This window comes from Bufo bufo, chromosome 4 (assembly GCF_905171765.1).
Source record: "Bufo bufo chromosome 4, aBufBuf1.1, whole genome shotgun sequence".
NCBI lineage: Eukaryota > Metazoa > Chordata > Amphibia > Anura > Bufonidae > Bufo > Bufo bufo.
This window is the reverse complement of record NC_053392.1, coordinates 436310959-436327390: the sequence shown is the minus strand read 5'-3', so window position 1 is coordinate 436327390 and position 16432 is coordinate 436310959. Positions and strand designations below refer to the sequence as shown.

Below are 16432 nucleotides of genomic sequence, written 5' to 3'. Positions count from 1 at the left end.
CTGTTTCGATTACTCCACCAACATGGCCAGTGGCGATGACGCCGTTATCAGCGTTACAATACCACTTTTATGTCTCCTTGAGAAAACACTTAGGGCGATGATGGAAGAGGAGGTGGCCCAGGAGGAAGAGGGGTCATTTTTAGCACTTTCAGGCCAGTCTCTTCAAAGTGACTCAGAGGGAGGTTTTTTGCAACACCAGAGGCCAGGTACAAATGTGGCCAGACAGGGCCCACTACTGGAGGACGAGGAGGACGAGGAGGAGGTGGAGGAGGATGAGGATGAAGCATGTTCACAGCGGGGTGGCACCCAAAGCAGCTCGGGCCCATCACTGGTGCGTGGCTGGGGGGAAACACAGGACGATGACGATACGCCTCCCACAGAGGACAGCTTGTCCTTACCTCTGGGCAGCCTGGCACACATGAGCGACTACATGCTGCAGTGCCTGCGCAACGACAGCAGAGTTGCCCACATTTTAACGTGTGCGGAATACTGGGTTGCCACCCTGCTGGATCCCCGGTACAAAGACAATGTGCCCACCTTACTTCCTACACTGGAGCGTGATAGGAAGATGCGCGAGTACAAGCGCACGTTGGTAGACGCGCTACTGAGAGCATTCCCAAATGTCACAGGGGAACCAGTGGAAGCCCAAGGCGAAGGCAGAGGAGGAGCAAGAGGTCGCCAACGCAGCTGTGTCACGGCCAGCTCCTCTGAGGGCAGGGTTAGCATGGCAGAGATGTGGAAAAGTTTTGTCACCACGCCACAGCTAACTGCACCACCACCTGATACGGAACGTGTTAGCAGAAGGCAACATTTCACTAACATGGTGGAACAGTACCTGTGCACACCCCTCCACGTACTGACTGATGGTTCGGCCCCATTCAACTTCTGGGTCTCCAAATTGTCCACGTGGCCAGAGCTAGCCTTTTATGCCTTGGAGGTGCTGGCCTGCCCGGCGGCCAGCGTTTTGTCTGAACGTGTATTCAGCACGGCAGGGGGCGTCATTACAGACAAACGCAGCCGCCTGTCTACAGCCAATGTGGACAAGCTGACGTTCATAAAAATGAACCAGGCATGGATCCCACAGGACCTGTCCATCCCTTGTGCAGATTAGATATTAACTACCTCCCCTTAACAATATATTATTCTACTCCAGGGCACTTCCTCATTCAATACTATTTTTAATTTCATTTTACCATTATATTGCGGGGCAACCCAAAGTTGAATGAACCTCTCCTCTGTCTGGGTGCCGGGGCCTAAATGTGTGACAGTGGCCTGTTCCAGTGGTGGGTGACGTGAAGCCTGATTCTCTGCTATGACATGAAGACAGATTCTGCGCTGACATAAGGCCAGATTCTCTGTTACAGGACCTCTCTCCTCTGCCTGGGTGCCTGGGCCTAAATGTGTGACAGTGGCCTGTTCCAGTGGTGGGTGACGTGAAGCCTGATTCTCTGCTATGACATGAAGACAGATTCTGCCCTAACATAAGGCCAGATTCTCTGTTACGGGACCTCTCTCCTCTGCCTGCGTGCCTGGGCCTAAATGTGTGACAGTGGCCTGTTCCAGTGGTGGGTGACGTGAAGCCTGATTCTCTGCTATGACATGAAGACAATTCTGCGCTGACATAAGGCCAGATTCTCTGTTACGGGACCTCTCTCCTCTGCCTGGGTGCCTGGGCCTAAATGTGTGACAGTGGCCTGTTCCAGTGGTGGGTGACGTGAAGCCTGATTCTCTGCTATGACATGAAGACAGATTCTGTGCTGACATCAGGCCAGATTCTCTGTTACGGGACCTCTCTCCTCTGCCTGGGTGCCGGGGCCTAAATGTGTGACAGTGGCCTGTTCCAGTGGTGGGTGACGTGAAGCCTGATTCTCTGCTATGACATGAAGACTGATTCTGCGCTGACATGAAGCCAGATTCTCTGCTATGGCATGAAGAGACTGATTCTCTGCTGACATGAAGCCAGATTCTTTGCTATGGCATGAAGAGACTGATTCTCTGCTGACGTGAAGCCAGATTCTCTGCTATGGGACCTCTGTCCAATTGATATTGGTTCATTTTTATTTTTTTAATTTTTATTTTAATTCATTTCCCTATCCACATTTGTTTGCAGGGGATTTACCTACATGTTGCTGCCTTTTGCAGCCCTCTAGCTCTTTCCTGGGCTGTTTTACAACCTTTTTAGTGCCCAAAAGTTCGGGTCCCCATTGACTTCAATGGGGTTCGGGTTCGGGACGAAGTTCGGATCGGGTTCGGATCCCGAACCCGAACATTTCCGGGAAGTTCGGCCGAACTTCTCGAACCCGAACATCCAGGTGTTCGTTCAACTCTAGTCATTACGAATATATAGCACTATATTCTAAATATTCGAGAATTCTCGAAGTGCCGATATCCACGATAAAAATTAGCTTTTCGAATATTTGTGCTCAACATTGCAGTGGAGTACTTGCCCTTAGCAAGCAGTCGGCTGAGGTCTGATTGCCATATGAAACAGCTTGTTTTATTTGAACCAATTTTGTTAAAAGGATTTTGTCACCAGCAACCTCCCTCTCCAACTGTTCACATAGAGTGATTCACCTTCACATTAATACGCTGTTTTTCTTTTGTTGATCTGAGGCTTTATTTCTGATTATACTTTTTCTTAATATGTAAATTAAGCCCTTGGTGCAAGGATGGTGTCACCATTGCAACCGAGCTCCACTCATTCCTGTGGCCAGCCCTCCTTGGCTGCTTTGCCACTGCCTGGCCCTGTCAATGTAAGCAGCTAGGGAGGTGCTGGCCACAGAAAGGAGTGGAGTTTGGGTGCAAGAAGAGCAACAGTGACACCTTCATTGCACAAAAGGCCTAATTTTCATAAGACGATAAAATATCATTACTCTGGAACGGAGCCTTGGATCGACAAAAGAAAACAGTGTTTTAACTAGGTGAACCACAGCTATGTGTCTATGCAAACAGCTGCATAGGGAGGTCTCTGGTGACAGATTCCCTTTAAGTTTCTACATTAATTGTCCTCATAGCAACATCACTGCTTTGGGGACTTCCATAGTCAGCAGTCTATGTCGCCCAACTGGCAAGACAACCTACTCTTTCTTTTGAGACCACTTGTAATCTTTTTGCTATATTGTATTGCATCTATTTAACTGACAAATGTAGTGTTTTGGGGCCACAAAAGAATCCAGTGCTGCAACACAGACAGAACATATGTGTTTGAGTTTTACTTCGCACTCTGACATGTTTCTTTGGGACTGTGATGTTTGAATTTTTGCTTTTAAAGAGGACCTGTCGGCTCTACTGGTCGGTCTTAAATAACCCTTTTATTCCCAATACAAGCCTCAATTCTGGAGCATCTACATTGTTTTGTTCCTCTGTTATTCCTAATAGATGTTACCAGTTGCAGGTGTCTCTACACACTGATATTAGCCTTTCAGTGTGTAGAGACACATACTTCGATATGAGGAATGTTAGCACCCAATTGTCGAGTTGTTCATAAATTTCGAGGAGAATTAAACATAGGAATGACACAACATGGAATTATAGGAAAATATGCTGCTGATTTATTTAATGGGGAATGCAAGTATTTGCTCAGACATCAGGAGAACTAAAGGTCCTCTTCAAACACATTCTAGAGAAATCTGTAATTTTGCTGTGTGCACCCACTTGGTTTATGCAGCTTTGGTAAGGCTACATGTCCTTTAGAGCCCCCTAAAAATTTGAATTTCTTATGTAATTTGCATTTATAGATTTTTTCTAGTAATGCAGTAGCATATGTTTATTTTGTAACATCATAGTGGCGCTAGACGGTACTATTGACGGTGACTCCACTTTTTATACGGCACAAATATTGTGTTTTACATACATTTCTCTATCCGATTAGTATAGATGAGTATTTAAAGATTGTGGGCCATTTCGGTGTTGAGCTGGAACGAGAGGCTGGCATATGCATCCTTTGTGCTGGCCCAATCTCCATCTCATCAGCCTGGCTCACACCTCCCCTGGACCCTGGTAGCTGCAAGCCAAATCAGGAAAGCACATTTCACTGAGAGAAAAGCTTCAGAGACCGGGAAGAAAACCTGAGAAGCCAGTCATAATTAGTAAGCTGCTGCCACAACGCCATCCATCTTTGCTGACATTTGGCTGGCTGGATTTTCTATTCTTAGCTGACAGGTGATGTCACAGAATTTGTCAAGGAGCCAACAGGGAATCCCAAGAGGAAGAAGGGGGAGTGAATGGGCTTCCCTGGGTTTGTAAACAAAGATGTCCTGACTGTGACCTCTGTTCAGAGCTGAATCCGTGAAGTCTTGAAGCTCTCACGATTTCCTCCCACCCCACCCCATCTCTCCACCTCAGCTAGAATTAGGCCAGTAGGTTCATGCTGGGTAAATTATCTTCTCAGCATGATGTCTGTCTGCAGAGTCTGAAAAATGCAGCGTACTTAACCCGTCTTCTTTTTGTTTATTTCATAGTATTTATATGTGAGTACTTGAGGAAGTTTTTTTTTTATATTTATATATTATATATATACAGTTATGTTCTAGTTATGTTTTTGATTTTTGTTATTCTCGGCTTGAATTTCCAAAGTAGGGAGGTGTAGACACTTCATTGCTAAGATAATAGGTGAAGCTACATTCCATACAGCGGAAATATTCAAATATTACAGAATATTACACTTGCCAAAGTTCTTTTGACATATTGATATATTGTAAAGCATTTATTTTATTGAAACATCATTTTGCTGGTTCTTAACATAGTCCTCATGCACTGTGGAAGTGAGTCCAGAACAGTGCTGATGTTCAGTATTCAGATTGACATATCACATCCAGTTGAGCAGTCATGAACGATGGAAAGTACCACAACAGCAGCAGGATACTGGGTTGTAAGGGCTTGCTGAGAAAGTCCAACTTGCTCAATAGCTCATGCACATGGGCACAGATCCTGCATGCCAATATACAGGTTATATGGAGAGTCTGTAAATACACAGACTCAGACTGGCCCACAGGGGTACAGGTGGGCCCCTAGTCTTCCACACCCTGCACAACTGGCACATAACACAGTAGACTTACTGCACTACATACATATATTTAATGTACAGCACCTTAAACAACCTACAGTATGTTCATATAAAAACTTGATAGATTATTAAAGAAACTCCCCAGTTTATTATTATAGACACAATCAGAGCTGAGATGACTTCTAGGCATAGAGGAAAGTTGCCAGTATCCTCTTCTCCCCAGGACCTACCTTCTCAAAGTTGCTGCAGGGAGCCCCATATTCAATCATCTGGCAGCATAGTGCTGCTGTGTGAGCAGGTCATATTGTCCACTGTCTCTAATATCATGTCCTCTCTATATCTGAGACTGAATGTTTCAAAAACTGAACTTCTTATATTTTCTCCATGTACTAACCTACTTAAATCTGATATCTGCTCTCAGTGTGTAGCACTACGATAACTCCTGGGCAGCACGCCTGCTTTCTCGCTGTTATGTTTAACACTGATCTTTCTTTCACCCCCTATATTCATTCAATCGCCCAACTCATAACTAACTGGTCTTTTCACCAAAATCTCCCTTCTCCAATCTATCCTTAATGCAGAAGCCACACTCATCTGTATGTTACCGCTACACCAATCCTTCCACTCTATGCCGGTAATTGCACTGGTTGCACATAAAGTATAGGATTCAATTTAAACTGCTCACTCTCACCCATGATACTGTTCAATGCTCCCCATGGTACTGCACTTCCCTACATCTCCTTTTAAATGTCTGTCTACCATCCAACACGTGCTATATGCTCTGCAAATGATTGACGACTAACATCCACCATAATCTGAAACTCTCACTCTTGTCTTCAAGTCTTCTCCAGAGCTGCACTAGTTCTGTGGAATGCCCTACCCCAAGCAGTTAGGTGACTACACAACATACATAGTTTTAGGTGCTCCCTAAAAATACATCTTTCTAGGGTGGCTTAACACATACCCTGATCTAACTTTTATCTTTTTGCCCACCTTCAACATTGTTCTTCTGAACCTGATACATCTTCAAACACCACACCCATGCACTCAGAAGCACTGGAGATATCTCATGCAGCTTTATATCTACTCCCCTATTTTAAGATGGTTGGATTATTGTACAAAATAAGCACTTTTTATCTTGTCTGTCAATCCTATTTTCTCATAGATTGTAAGCTCTTATGAGCAGGGTCCCCATTTTTCTTGTTTTAATTGTTGATTTGTTTGTTGCTACATAATGTATGATTTTGTTTGTACATGAACCCCCTGATTGTAAAGCCCTGCAGAATATGTTGGCGCTATATAAATAAAGACTATTATTATTATTATTATTTCTCAAGCTAAAATAGCGAAAGATCTTCAGGGGAAAAAAAATACAAGAAGTCCATTTGCTATGACTTATTACAACTTATACATTTGAAAGATTGTATGGAAATACTCTGATCTGCCACAAAGAAAACATTACAACAATCTATAAGTTTTTCCAACCATCAAGAGATATGCTGGCATATTCTGAATGTCCGATTCCATGTTACTAAACTATGTCATTTATGGCAAAGATATGTACTGAAGTGGTTAATTTGTGTAGTGGATGAAAATGTAGACATTTTGCTTCCTGCCAGATGCAGAATGCTTATTCCAGCCAGGACTAAGATTACTGGGTGCCTTGATGCATGTTCTTATTCATATTTACCCGATAGTTGGGTTCCTTTTCTTTTTCTTCCATGAAAACATTTTAGTGACTTTGGTGGCTACATATTTTTGTAAGAGCACTTTTTCTGTGTTTTTTGTTATTTAGCGAACTCTGGATCTCTCCAAGGGCCACATACTCCTCAGTCCACGGGTAGTAACTCCATGGCTGAGATGCCTGGCGATTTAAAACCGCCAACACCTGCTTCAACACCACATGGTCAGATACAGCCAATGCCAGGTGGCAGGTATGTGCTTTAAACATTGCACTTTACTATGGATCTATGCTGTATTCCTGCAAGTTCTTGCAGTTAAACAGATCATCTGATTTTATTTTTTTCTTTATTCCACTTGTGCAACTTTTGTGTTCAATAGGAACAGTGCAGTGAGTGTGCAAGATCCATTTTCTGATGATTCAGGTTTCCCAAAGCGCAATTCTATTACTCCTAATAACCCTTACCAACAAGGGATGAATGTACCAGACATGATGGTCCGGATGCCATATGAGCCTAACAAAGATCCCTTCAGTGGTATGAGAAAAGGTATGATGCCAAGAGCTGCAAGACATGTTGAATTTTATTTTCTGCTCATTTTGTAATATTGTCCTGTGTTTTTTTATGTTTCCTCAAGAACGGCATGCATTACATTCAGTTTTTTAGACTAATGCTTTAATTAACCTTTTCAGGACAAAGCCATTTTTCACCTTTCTGCCCAGGCCATTTTTAGCAAATCTGACATGTCACTTTATGTGGTAATAACTTTAAAACGTTTTTACTTAACCAGGCCCTTCTGAGAATGTTTTCTCGTCACATATTGTACTTCATGACAGTGGTAAAATTGAGTCAATAAATGTAATTTTTATTATTAAAAAAATACCAAATTTACCAAAGATTTGGAAAAATAAGCAAATTTCAATTTCTCTACTTTTATAATAGATAGCAATAACTCCAAAAATAGTTACTACTTTACATTCCCCATATGTCTACTTCATGTTTGGATCATTTTGTGAATGCCATTTTATTTTTTGGGGACGTTAGAAGTTTAGAAGCAAATCTTGAATTTTTTCAGAAAATTTCCAAAACCCAGTTTTTGAGGACCAGTTCAGGTCTGAAGTCAGTTTGCGAGGCTTACATAATAGAAACCACCCAAAAATGACCCCATTTTAGAAACGACGCCCCTTAAGGTATTCAAAACTGATTTTACAAACTTTGTTAACCCTTTAGGTGTTCCACAAGAATTAATGGAAAATGGAGATGAAATTTCAGAATTTCACTATTTTGGCAGATTTTCCATTTTAATAAAAAAAAATCCACTATCAAAGGAAAGGTTAATAGCCAAAAAAATGCTATATTTATTGCCCTGATTCTGTAGTTTACAGAAACACCCCATATGTACAGTCGTGGCCAAAAGTTTTGAGAATTACATAAATATTGGAAATTGGAAAAGTTGCTGCTCAAGTTTTTATAATAGCAATTTGCATATACTCCAGAATGTTATGAAGAGTGAGCAGATGAATTGCATAGACCTTCTTTGCCATGAAAATTAACTTAATCCCAAAAAAAAACTTTCCACTGCATTTCATTGCTGTCATTAAAGGACCTGCTGAGATCATTTCAGTAATCGTCTTGTTAACTCAGGTGAGAATGTTGACGAGCACAAGGCTAGAGATCATTATGTCAGGCTGATTGGGTTAAAATGGCAGACTTGACATATTAAAGGGAGGGTGATGCTTGAAATCATTGTTCTTCCATTGTTAACCATGGTGACATGCAAAGAAACGCGTGCAGCCATCATTGCGTTGCATAAAAATGGCTTCACAGGCAAGGATATTGTGGCTACTAAGATTGCACCTCAATCAACATTTTATAGGATCATCAAGAACTTCAAGGAAAGAGGTTCAATTCTTGTTAAGAAGGCTTCAGGGCGTCCAAGAAAGTCCAGCAAGTGCCAGCATCATCTCCTAAAGAGGATTCAGCTGCGGGATCAAAGTGCCACCAGTGCAGAGCTTGCTCAGGAATGGCAGCAGGCAGGTGTGAGCGCATCTGCACGCACAGTGAGGCGAAGACTTTTGGAAGATGTCCTGGTGTCAAGAAGGGCAGCAAAGAAGCCACTTCTCTCCAAAAAAAACATCAGGAACAGATTGATCTTCTGCAGAAATTATTGTGAATGGACTGCTGAGGACTGGGGCAAAGTCATATTCTCCGATGAAGCCTCTTTCCGATTGTTTGGGGCATCTGGAAAAAGGCTTGTCCGGAGAAGAAAAGGTGAGCGCTACCATCAGTCCTGTGTCATGCCAACAGTAAAGCATCCTGAGACCATTCATGTGTGGGGTTGCTTCTCATCCAAGGGAGTGGGATCACTCACAATTTTGCCCAAAAACACAGCCATGAATAAAGAATGGTACCAAAACACCCTCCAACAGCAACTTCTTCCAACAATCCAACAACAGTATGGTGAAGAACAATGCATTTTCCAGCACGATGGAGCACCGTGCCATAAGTCAAAAGTGATAACTAAGTGGCTCGGGGACCAAAACATTGACATTTTGGGTCCATGGCCTGGAAACTCCCCAGATATTAATCCCATTGAGAACTTGTGGTCAATCCTCAAGAGGTGGGTGGACAAACAAAAACCGATTAATTCTGACAAACTCCAAGCAGTGATTATGAAAGAATGGGTTGCTATCAGTCAGGAATTGGCCCAGAAGTTGATTGAGAGCATGCCCAGTCGAATTGCAGAGGTCCTGGAAAAAAAAAGGGCCAACACTGCAAATACTGACTCTTTGCATAAATGTCATGTAATTGTCGATAAAAGCCTTTGAAACGTATGAAGTGTGTGTATTTATATTTCACTATATCACAGAAACAACTGAAATAAAGATCTAAAAGCAGTTTAGCAGCAAACTTTGTGAAAACTAATATTTGTGTCATTCTCAAAACTTTTGGCCACGACTGTAGTCGTAAACTGCTGTACTGGCACACGGCATTGAAGGAAAGGAACGCCATATGGTTTTTGGAAGGCAGATTTCACTGGGATAATTTTAAGCTGCCATGTCACATTTGGAGACCCACTGATTCACCCATAGAGTATAAACTCCAAAAAAATGACCCAATTTTGGAAACTACGGGTTAAGGTGGCAGTTTTGTTGGTACTATTTGAGGGTACATATGATTTTTGGTTGCTACATGTTAAAAAATAGCTGTTTTGGCACCGTTTTTATTTTTTGTTATTTACAATGTTCATCTGACGAGTTAGATCATGTGGTATTTTTATAGAGCAGGTTGTTACGGATGTGGCGATACCTAATGTATACTTTTATTTTATTTATTTATGTTTTACACAATAACAGCACTTTTTTATTTAAAAAAATCATGTTTCAGTGTGTCCATATTCTGAGAGCCCTAGTTTTTTATATTTTTTGGGCGATTGTCTTAGGTAGGGTATCATTTTTGGCAGTATGAGATGCCTGTTTGATTGGTACTATTTTGGGGTGCGTATGACTTTTTGATCGCTTAGTATTACACTTTTTGTGATATCAGGTGACACTGTTTTTATTTTAGTTTTTTTACGGTGTTCACCTGAGGGGGTTAGGTCATGTGATATTTTTATAGAAGAGGTCGTTACGGATGTGGCAATACCTAATATGTATACTTTTTTTTATTTATGTAAGTTTTACACAATATCATTTTTTTAAACCATAAAATAATCATGTTTTAGTGTCACCATAGTCTGAGACAAATAGTTTTTTACAGTTTTTGGGCGATTGTCTTAGGTAGGTTATTATTTTTGCGGGATGAGATGATGGTTTGATTGGCACTATTTTGGGGTGCATATGACTTTTTGATAGCTTGCTATTACACTTTTTGTGATGTAAGGTGACAAAAATGTCACCTTTTTTTACACCGTTTTTTTTTTTTTTTTACAGTGTTCACCCAAGGGGTTAGGTCATGTTGTACTTTTATATAGCAGATTGTTAAGAATGCTGAAATACCAAATATGTCTACTTTAAAAAAAAGAATAATAATTTAACACAATAAAAGCATTTTTTAAACAAAAAAAATTTTGGGCGATTGTCTAAGGTAGGGGCTAATTTTTTGCGGGATGAGGTGACGGTACTATTTTGAGGGGCATATGCCTTTTTCATCACTTGGTGTTGCACTTTTAGTGATGTAAGGTGACAAATAAAAAAGTTTTTTTTTTTTTTTTTTTGACGGTGTTCACCTGAGGGGTTAAGTCATGTGATATTTTTATAGAGCCGGTCGATATGGACGCAGTGAAAATGAATATGTCAACTTTTTTTCCCCCTATTTTTTACTATTTATTTTTAACTTTATTTTGGGAAAAGGTCGCTTTTAAATTTTTTTGGGAAAACGTGATTTTTTTGTCCCACTCTGGGACTTCAACTTTTGGCGGTCTTAACTCCTTTACAATGCATCACAATACTTCTGTATTGTGATTCATTGGCTGTAAGTGTATTACAGACTGTAATACACTTACAGCCTGCTTGCCTGTGAAATCCAGGGGGCTGGATATCACAGGCTCGCCCGGGAGGCAGCCACGATGCCTAAGGAAGGCATCCGGTTGCCTTCCCTGCCATTGGGTCCCCGTCACAACAGCGTGGGGACCCGATGGCTGCTTCTTCTCTGCACGGACATCGCACGTGCCGCGGTCAGCACTGACCGCGGCAGTGCAGGTGTTAATGCACCGGCATCTGTGATTTCACCGATGCCGGCACATACAGCAGGGGTCCGGCTATCATTGACTGCTCCTGTACCCGCCTGATCAGAACGCCGTACATGTAGGGCGCTGGGCGTTTAGCCACGTCCAGTTGCGTTGTGCATGTACGCCGTTGGGCGTTAAGGGGTTAAAGGAACTATAATATTCTGGCAATAAATATGGTAGGCATACAGTTGTAAGAAAAAATATGTGAACCCTTTGAAATGATGTGGATTTCTGCACAAATTGGTCATAAAATGTGATCTGATCTTCATCTAAGTCACAACAATAGATAATCACAGTCTGCTTAAACTAATAACACACAAAGAATTAAATGTTACCATGTTTTTATTGAACACACCATGTAAACATTCACAGTGCAGGTGGAAAAAGTATGTGAACCCTTAGACTAATGACATCTCCAAGAGCTAATTGGAGTGAGGTGTCAGCCAACTGGAGTCCAATCAATGAGATAAGATTTGAGGTGTTGGTTACAGCTGCCCTGCCCTATAACAAACCACACACCAGTTCTGGGTTTGCGTTTCACAAGAAGCCTTGCCTGATGTGAATGATGCCTTGCACAAAAGAGCTCTTAGAAGAGCTACGATTAAGAATTGTTGACTTGCATAAAGCTGGAAAGGGTTATAAAAGTATCTTCAAAAGCCTTGCTGTTCATTAGTCCTTGGTAAGAAAAATTGTCTATAAATAGGGAAAGTTCAGCACTGCTGCTTCTCTCCCTAGGAGTGGCCTTCCTGTAAAGATAACTGCAAGAGCACAGGGCAGACTGCTCAATGAGGTGAAGAAGAATCCTAGAGTGTCAGCTAAAGATTTACAAAAGTCTCTGGCATATGCTAGCATCCCTGTTAGCGAATCTACGATACGTTAAGCACTAAACAAGAATGGATTTAATGGGAGGATACCACAGAGGAAGCCACTGCTGTCCAAAAAAAAACATTGCTGCACGTTTACAGTTCGTACAAGAGCACCTGGATGTTCCACAGCAGTACTGGCAAAATATTCTGTGGACAGATGAAACCAAAGTTGAGTTGTTTGGAAGAAACACACAACACTATGTGTGGAGAAAAAGAGGCACAGCACACCAACATCAAAACCTCATCCCAACTGTGAAGTATGGTGGTGGGGGCATCATGGTTTGGGGCTGCTTTGCTGCGTCAGGGCCTGGACGAATTGCTATCATCGAAGGAAAAATTAATTCCCACGTTTATCAGGACATTTTGCAGGAGAACTTAAGGCCATCTGTCCACCAGCTGAAGCTCAACAGAAGATGGGTACTGCAACAGGACAACGACCCAAAGCATAGAAGTAAATCAACAACAGAATGGCTTAAACAGAAGAAAATACGCCTTCTGGAGTGGCCCAGTCAGAGTCCTGACCTCAACCCGATTGAGATGCTGTGGCATGACCTCAAGAAAGCGATTTACACCAGACATCCCAAGAATATTGCTGAACTGAAACAGTTCTGTAAAGAGAAATGGTCAAGAATTACTCCTGACCGTTGTGCATGTCTGATCTGCAAATACAGGAAACGTTTGGTTGAAGTTATTGCTGCCAAAGGAGGTTCAACCAGTTAAGTCCAAGGGTTCACATACTTTTTCCACCTGCACTGTGAATGTTTATATGGTGTGTTCAATAAAAACATGGTAACATTTAATTCTTTGTGTGTTATTAGTTTAAGCAGACTGTGATTGTCTATTGTTGTGACATAGATGTCACAACAATTTGTGCAGAAATCCATATCATTCCAAAGGGTTAACATACTTTTTCTTGCAACTGTAGTGGCACAGTTTTTGCTTGTAGTCGAACTTGAATGTTTAGGTATGTTATTGGCAGCGGCAGAGTATTTTTGCTATGGTATTACTTTGCTTTGTTTGCAGAATCTCTCCTGTAATGGTTTTGTCAAAACTTCTATGTGCGATTGACCTGGATGACTAAAGACATTGTTTCTCTGTTAACAATTAGCTTCCTACTTAACAGCATCTTTGGCATATCGGAAAATAAAGACACACTGACACTTAGGTAGCCATGAATATATGGGCACGTTCACATCTGCTTCAGAAAGCTCCATTTGGGGCCTCCATCACAAATTCTCCTTTAATAAAACACACCCAAAGGGAAACGGACCCTATTATAGTCAATGAGATCTGTTTGGGTCAGTTATGTGCCAAATTCGGCACTCATATTAACATAATTTTTCTACTCCTATAGTGCAGCAGAACAACATAAATCATTCTTTGCTCTGTCGGATACCGTATGTTAGCAGACAAAACCTGAACAGCAGCCTCATTTAGTCCTTAATATATTAAGAGAAAAAATAACTATATATATATGTGTGTATATATATATATATATATATATATATATATATATATATGAAAGGCAGGGAATAACATCCATTTGTTGGAATAACATTTGTGTGTAAGTATATATTGACTTGGGGATGGAGTATTTGGATTTCCAACGATCCAACTTATGTGTTTTTGTTCCTTCTTTTTGTGTGCCTTTTTCTCTTTTAATTTTCTTTGTGCACATCTCACATTACGTAATATATTCATTTTAATGATATGAAAGAAATTACACAGCCTCATTCAGCTTCAAATGCTGTTCTAATCAATGTTATAACATTTGATAGGAAGTATGAGTGTGTAATCAGCAAGTGCTGATTGAGAACACAGATTTCCTAATTTACTTGAGGTGCAACAATCAAAATTTTGTACTTTTGCTCAACATCTTTTCATCATGTTTTATATAGCATAAAAGGGGGATGGGTATGGAAGAAACTGATCTTAGTGTTTTTTTGGGGGATAAAGTCAGATTTGTTGTCTTCATGATCTATTGATTTGAAAAGAATCATTTCTTCTATTTAGGATTCCATATTTCCAGCTTTCTTAAGGGTGCTTTTAGACGTGTGTCTTAAACTTAAACTTAGGGTACTGTAGTGTATGTAAGTTACTGAGAGGCATCTGGACTTCTCGCTTGAATCAAAAATGTGGTCCTGGTGCTGCCTGGCAATTAGCAATACCTATGGCTCAAGTTACACGTCTAATAGCACCGTTAAGCTATTTGTTCGCATTTATTATTTGTCCGTTTAACCAATTGATATTATTTCACGTTTTTGTTGCAAGTCTGCATCTTTTATTCTGCAGTGTAATTGCTAGTATTAGGCCTGATTCACACAACAGTATTCTGGTCAGCATTTTGCATCAGTAGTTGTAAACCAAAACCAGGACTCCGTCCAGAACACAGAAGAGGCACAAATTTGTATGGAGCCTCATCCCTGATAATTGTTGTCATCCTTGACCCACTAAAAGGGCTTTAACTTTTCAATAAAGAAGAGATAACATGGATCATAGCAAAGGAGTGACCTAGAAGAAAACTTCAGGAATGTTATAATTTAATTGCGCCCTCCATTGGTTTTCATTAAGTTTAAAAAATAATAATATACAGATGCATTTGTTTCATTTACAGTAGATTCGATTGTGATGTTCTTTCCACTAATTTTTGTTGGATGATTTCCAATTATTGAATCTTATCGCCCTGATGCAAATTACAAACATACGACAATATAGCTTTTCTAACAAGATTTGTATTCTCAGTCTACGTTAACGCAGCAGTAAGAAAAAAAAAATATATCTGTTAAAAATTGCAAAATGGTTTGTTTTTAAAGGATGTGTTTTTTTCCACTGATGACTTTCTGAGAAATGGACGTTAAAAACTGTCTCCTTCAATTGTATGTGGGTTGTCGGTCTGTGAAAATTGACAAGATAGGACATGTTCTATTTTTTTATGTCCATTATTCACTGGCTTTCAAAAAATGGCCGTGTGAATAACCCCATGGACTACCACTGCTCTTAAAACGGATGTGTGTTGGTCGTTAAAAAAACAGCGTGCAAATATAGCCTTAGAGAGTTCAATGTTGCTGGCGTACTCATCTCCTCCCTGAAATGTTAATGTGAGAGCATGCAATGCATCTGGTGCCTGATGCAGGATAGGCTTTGTCCAAAAAGAGAAGGAAAAAAAATGCATACTGTGTCATGATCGTATCAAAGACAATCCTAATTATTTACCAAGGCCCGACAATTAACATCTTAAAAGATTCACCAGCACCAACACAATACAAGCTCCAACACTCTCCAAAATTTTATTTGAATAACTACAATGTACTTTTCTCCCAGAAATACAGGTAAATATGCCAGATATATAAACTGCAATGCACAAACATATATTTCCAGTCAATAAAGTGTAAAAAAAAGTGCAAAAAAGCTTTAGACTGTCACCTGCCAAAAAGTAAGATATCAAACTGCAAAAGCTATGGTGCACATTTATTAAAACTGGTGTCCTCTTCATATCTTCGGCGGATCCTCTGCCATTTCTAAATGTAAGACAGCTTCCTTGCTGTCTTAGGCCCCTTTCACACGGGCGAGTTTTCCGCACAGGTGCAATGCGTGAGGTGAACGCATTGCACCTGCACTGAATCCGAACCCATTAACTTCAATGGGGCTGTGCAGATGAGCAGTGATTTTCACGCATCACTTGTGCGTTGCTTGAAAATCGCAGCATGTTCTATATTCTGCGTTTTTCACGCAACGCAGGCCCCATAGAAATTAATAGGTCTGCGTGAAAATCGCAAGCATCCCCAAGCAAGTGCGGATGTGGTGCGATTTTCACGCATGGTTGCTAGGAGATGATAGGGATGAGCAACCCCGTACCTCATTAAAGTCTAATCACTGTATTATTTTCCCTTATAACATTGTTATAAGGGAAAATAATAGGATTCTTAATTTAGGGGTTAAAAAAAAAATTAACTCACCTCATCCATTTGTTCGCGCAGTCGGCATCATTTTCTTTCTTCTTCTTTCAGGACCTGCAAAAGGACCTTTGACGACGTAAGTTCGGGTCTGGGTACCACATTCAGCTTTTTCTCACACACGTGCAAAACACATTGCAATGCATCCGGAGCAAATCCGGGATGCCCGTGTGAAAGAGGCCTTACATTTAGACCTTTTT

General features: G+C 40.8%; 1 protein-coding gene across 8 annotated transcripts in view; it reads left to right on the top strand.

Moving 5' to 3' along the window:
- The window catches only part of ARID1B (AT-rich interaction domain 1B), a 600716-nt gene that overhangs the window by 555057 nt on the left and 29227 nt on the right, over nucleotides 1–16432 (top strand). For 7 of the 8 annotated variants that reach the window (XM_040429372.1, XM_040429374.1, XM_040429373.1 and 4 more), the window contains 2 exons: nucleotides 6801–6939; nucleotides 7067–7233. The exons of the other annotated variant lie outside the window; for it this stretch is intronic. In XM_040429372.1, the coding sequence (XP_040285306.1) occupies nucleotides 6801–6939; nucleotides 7067–7233 (306 nt within the window). The remainder of the gene's footprint in view (nucleotides 1–6800; nucleotides 6940–7066; nucleotides 7234–16432) is intronic. 8 annotated transcript variants of the gene reach the window in all.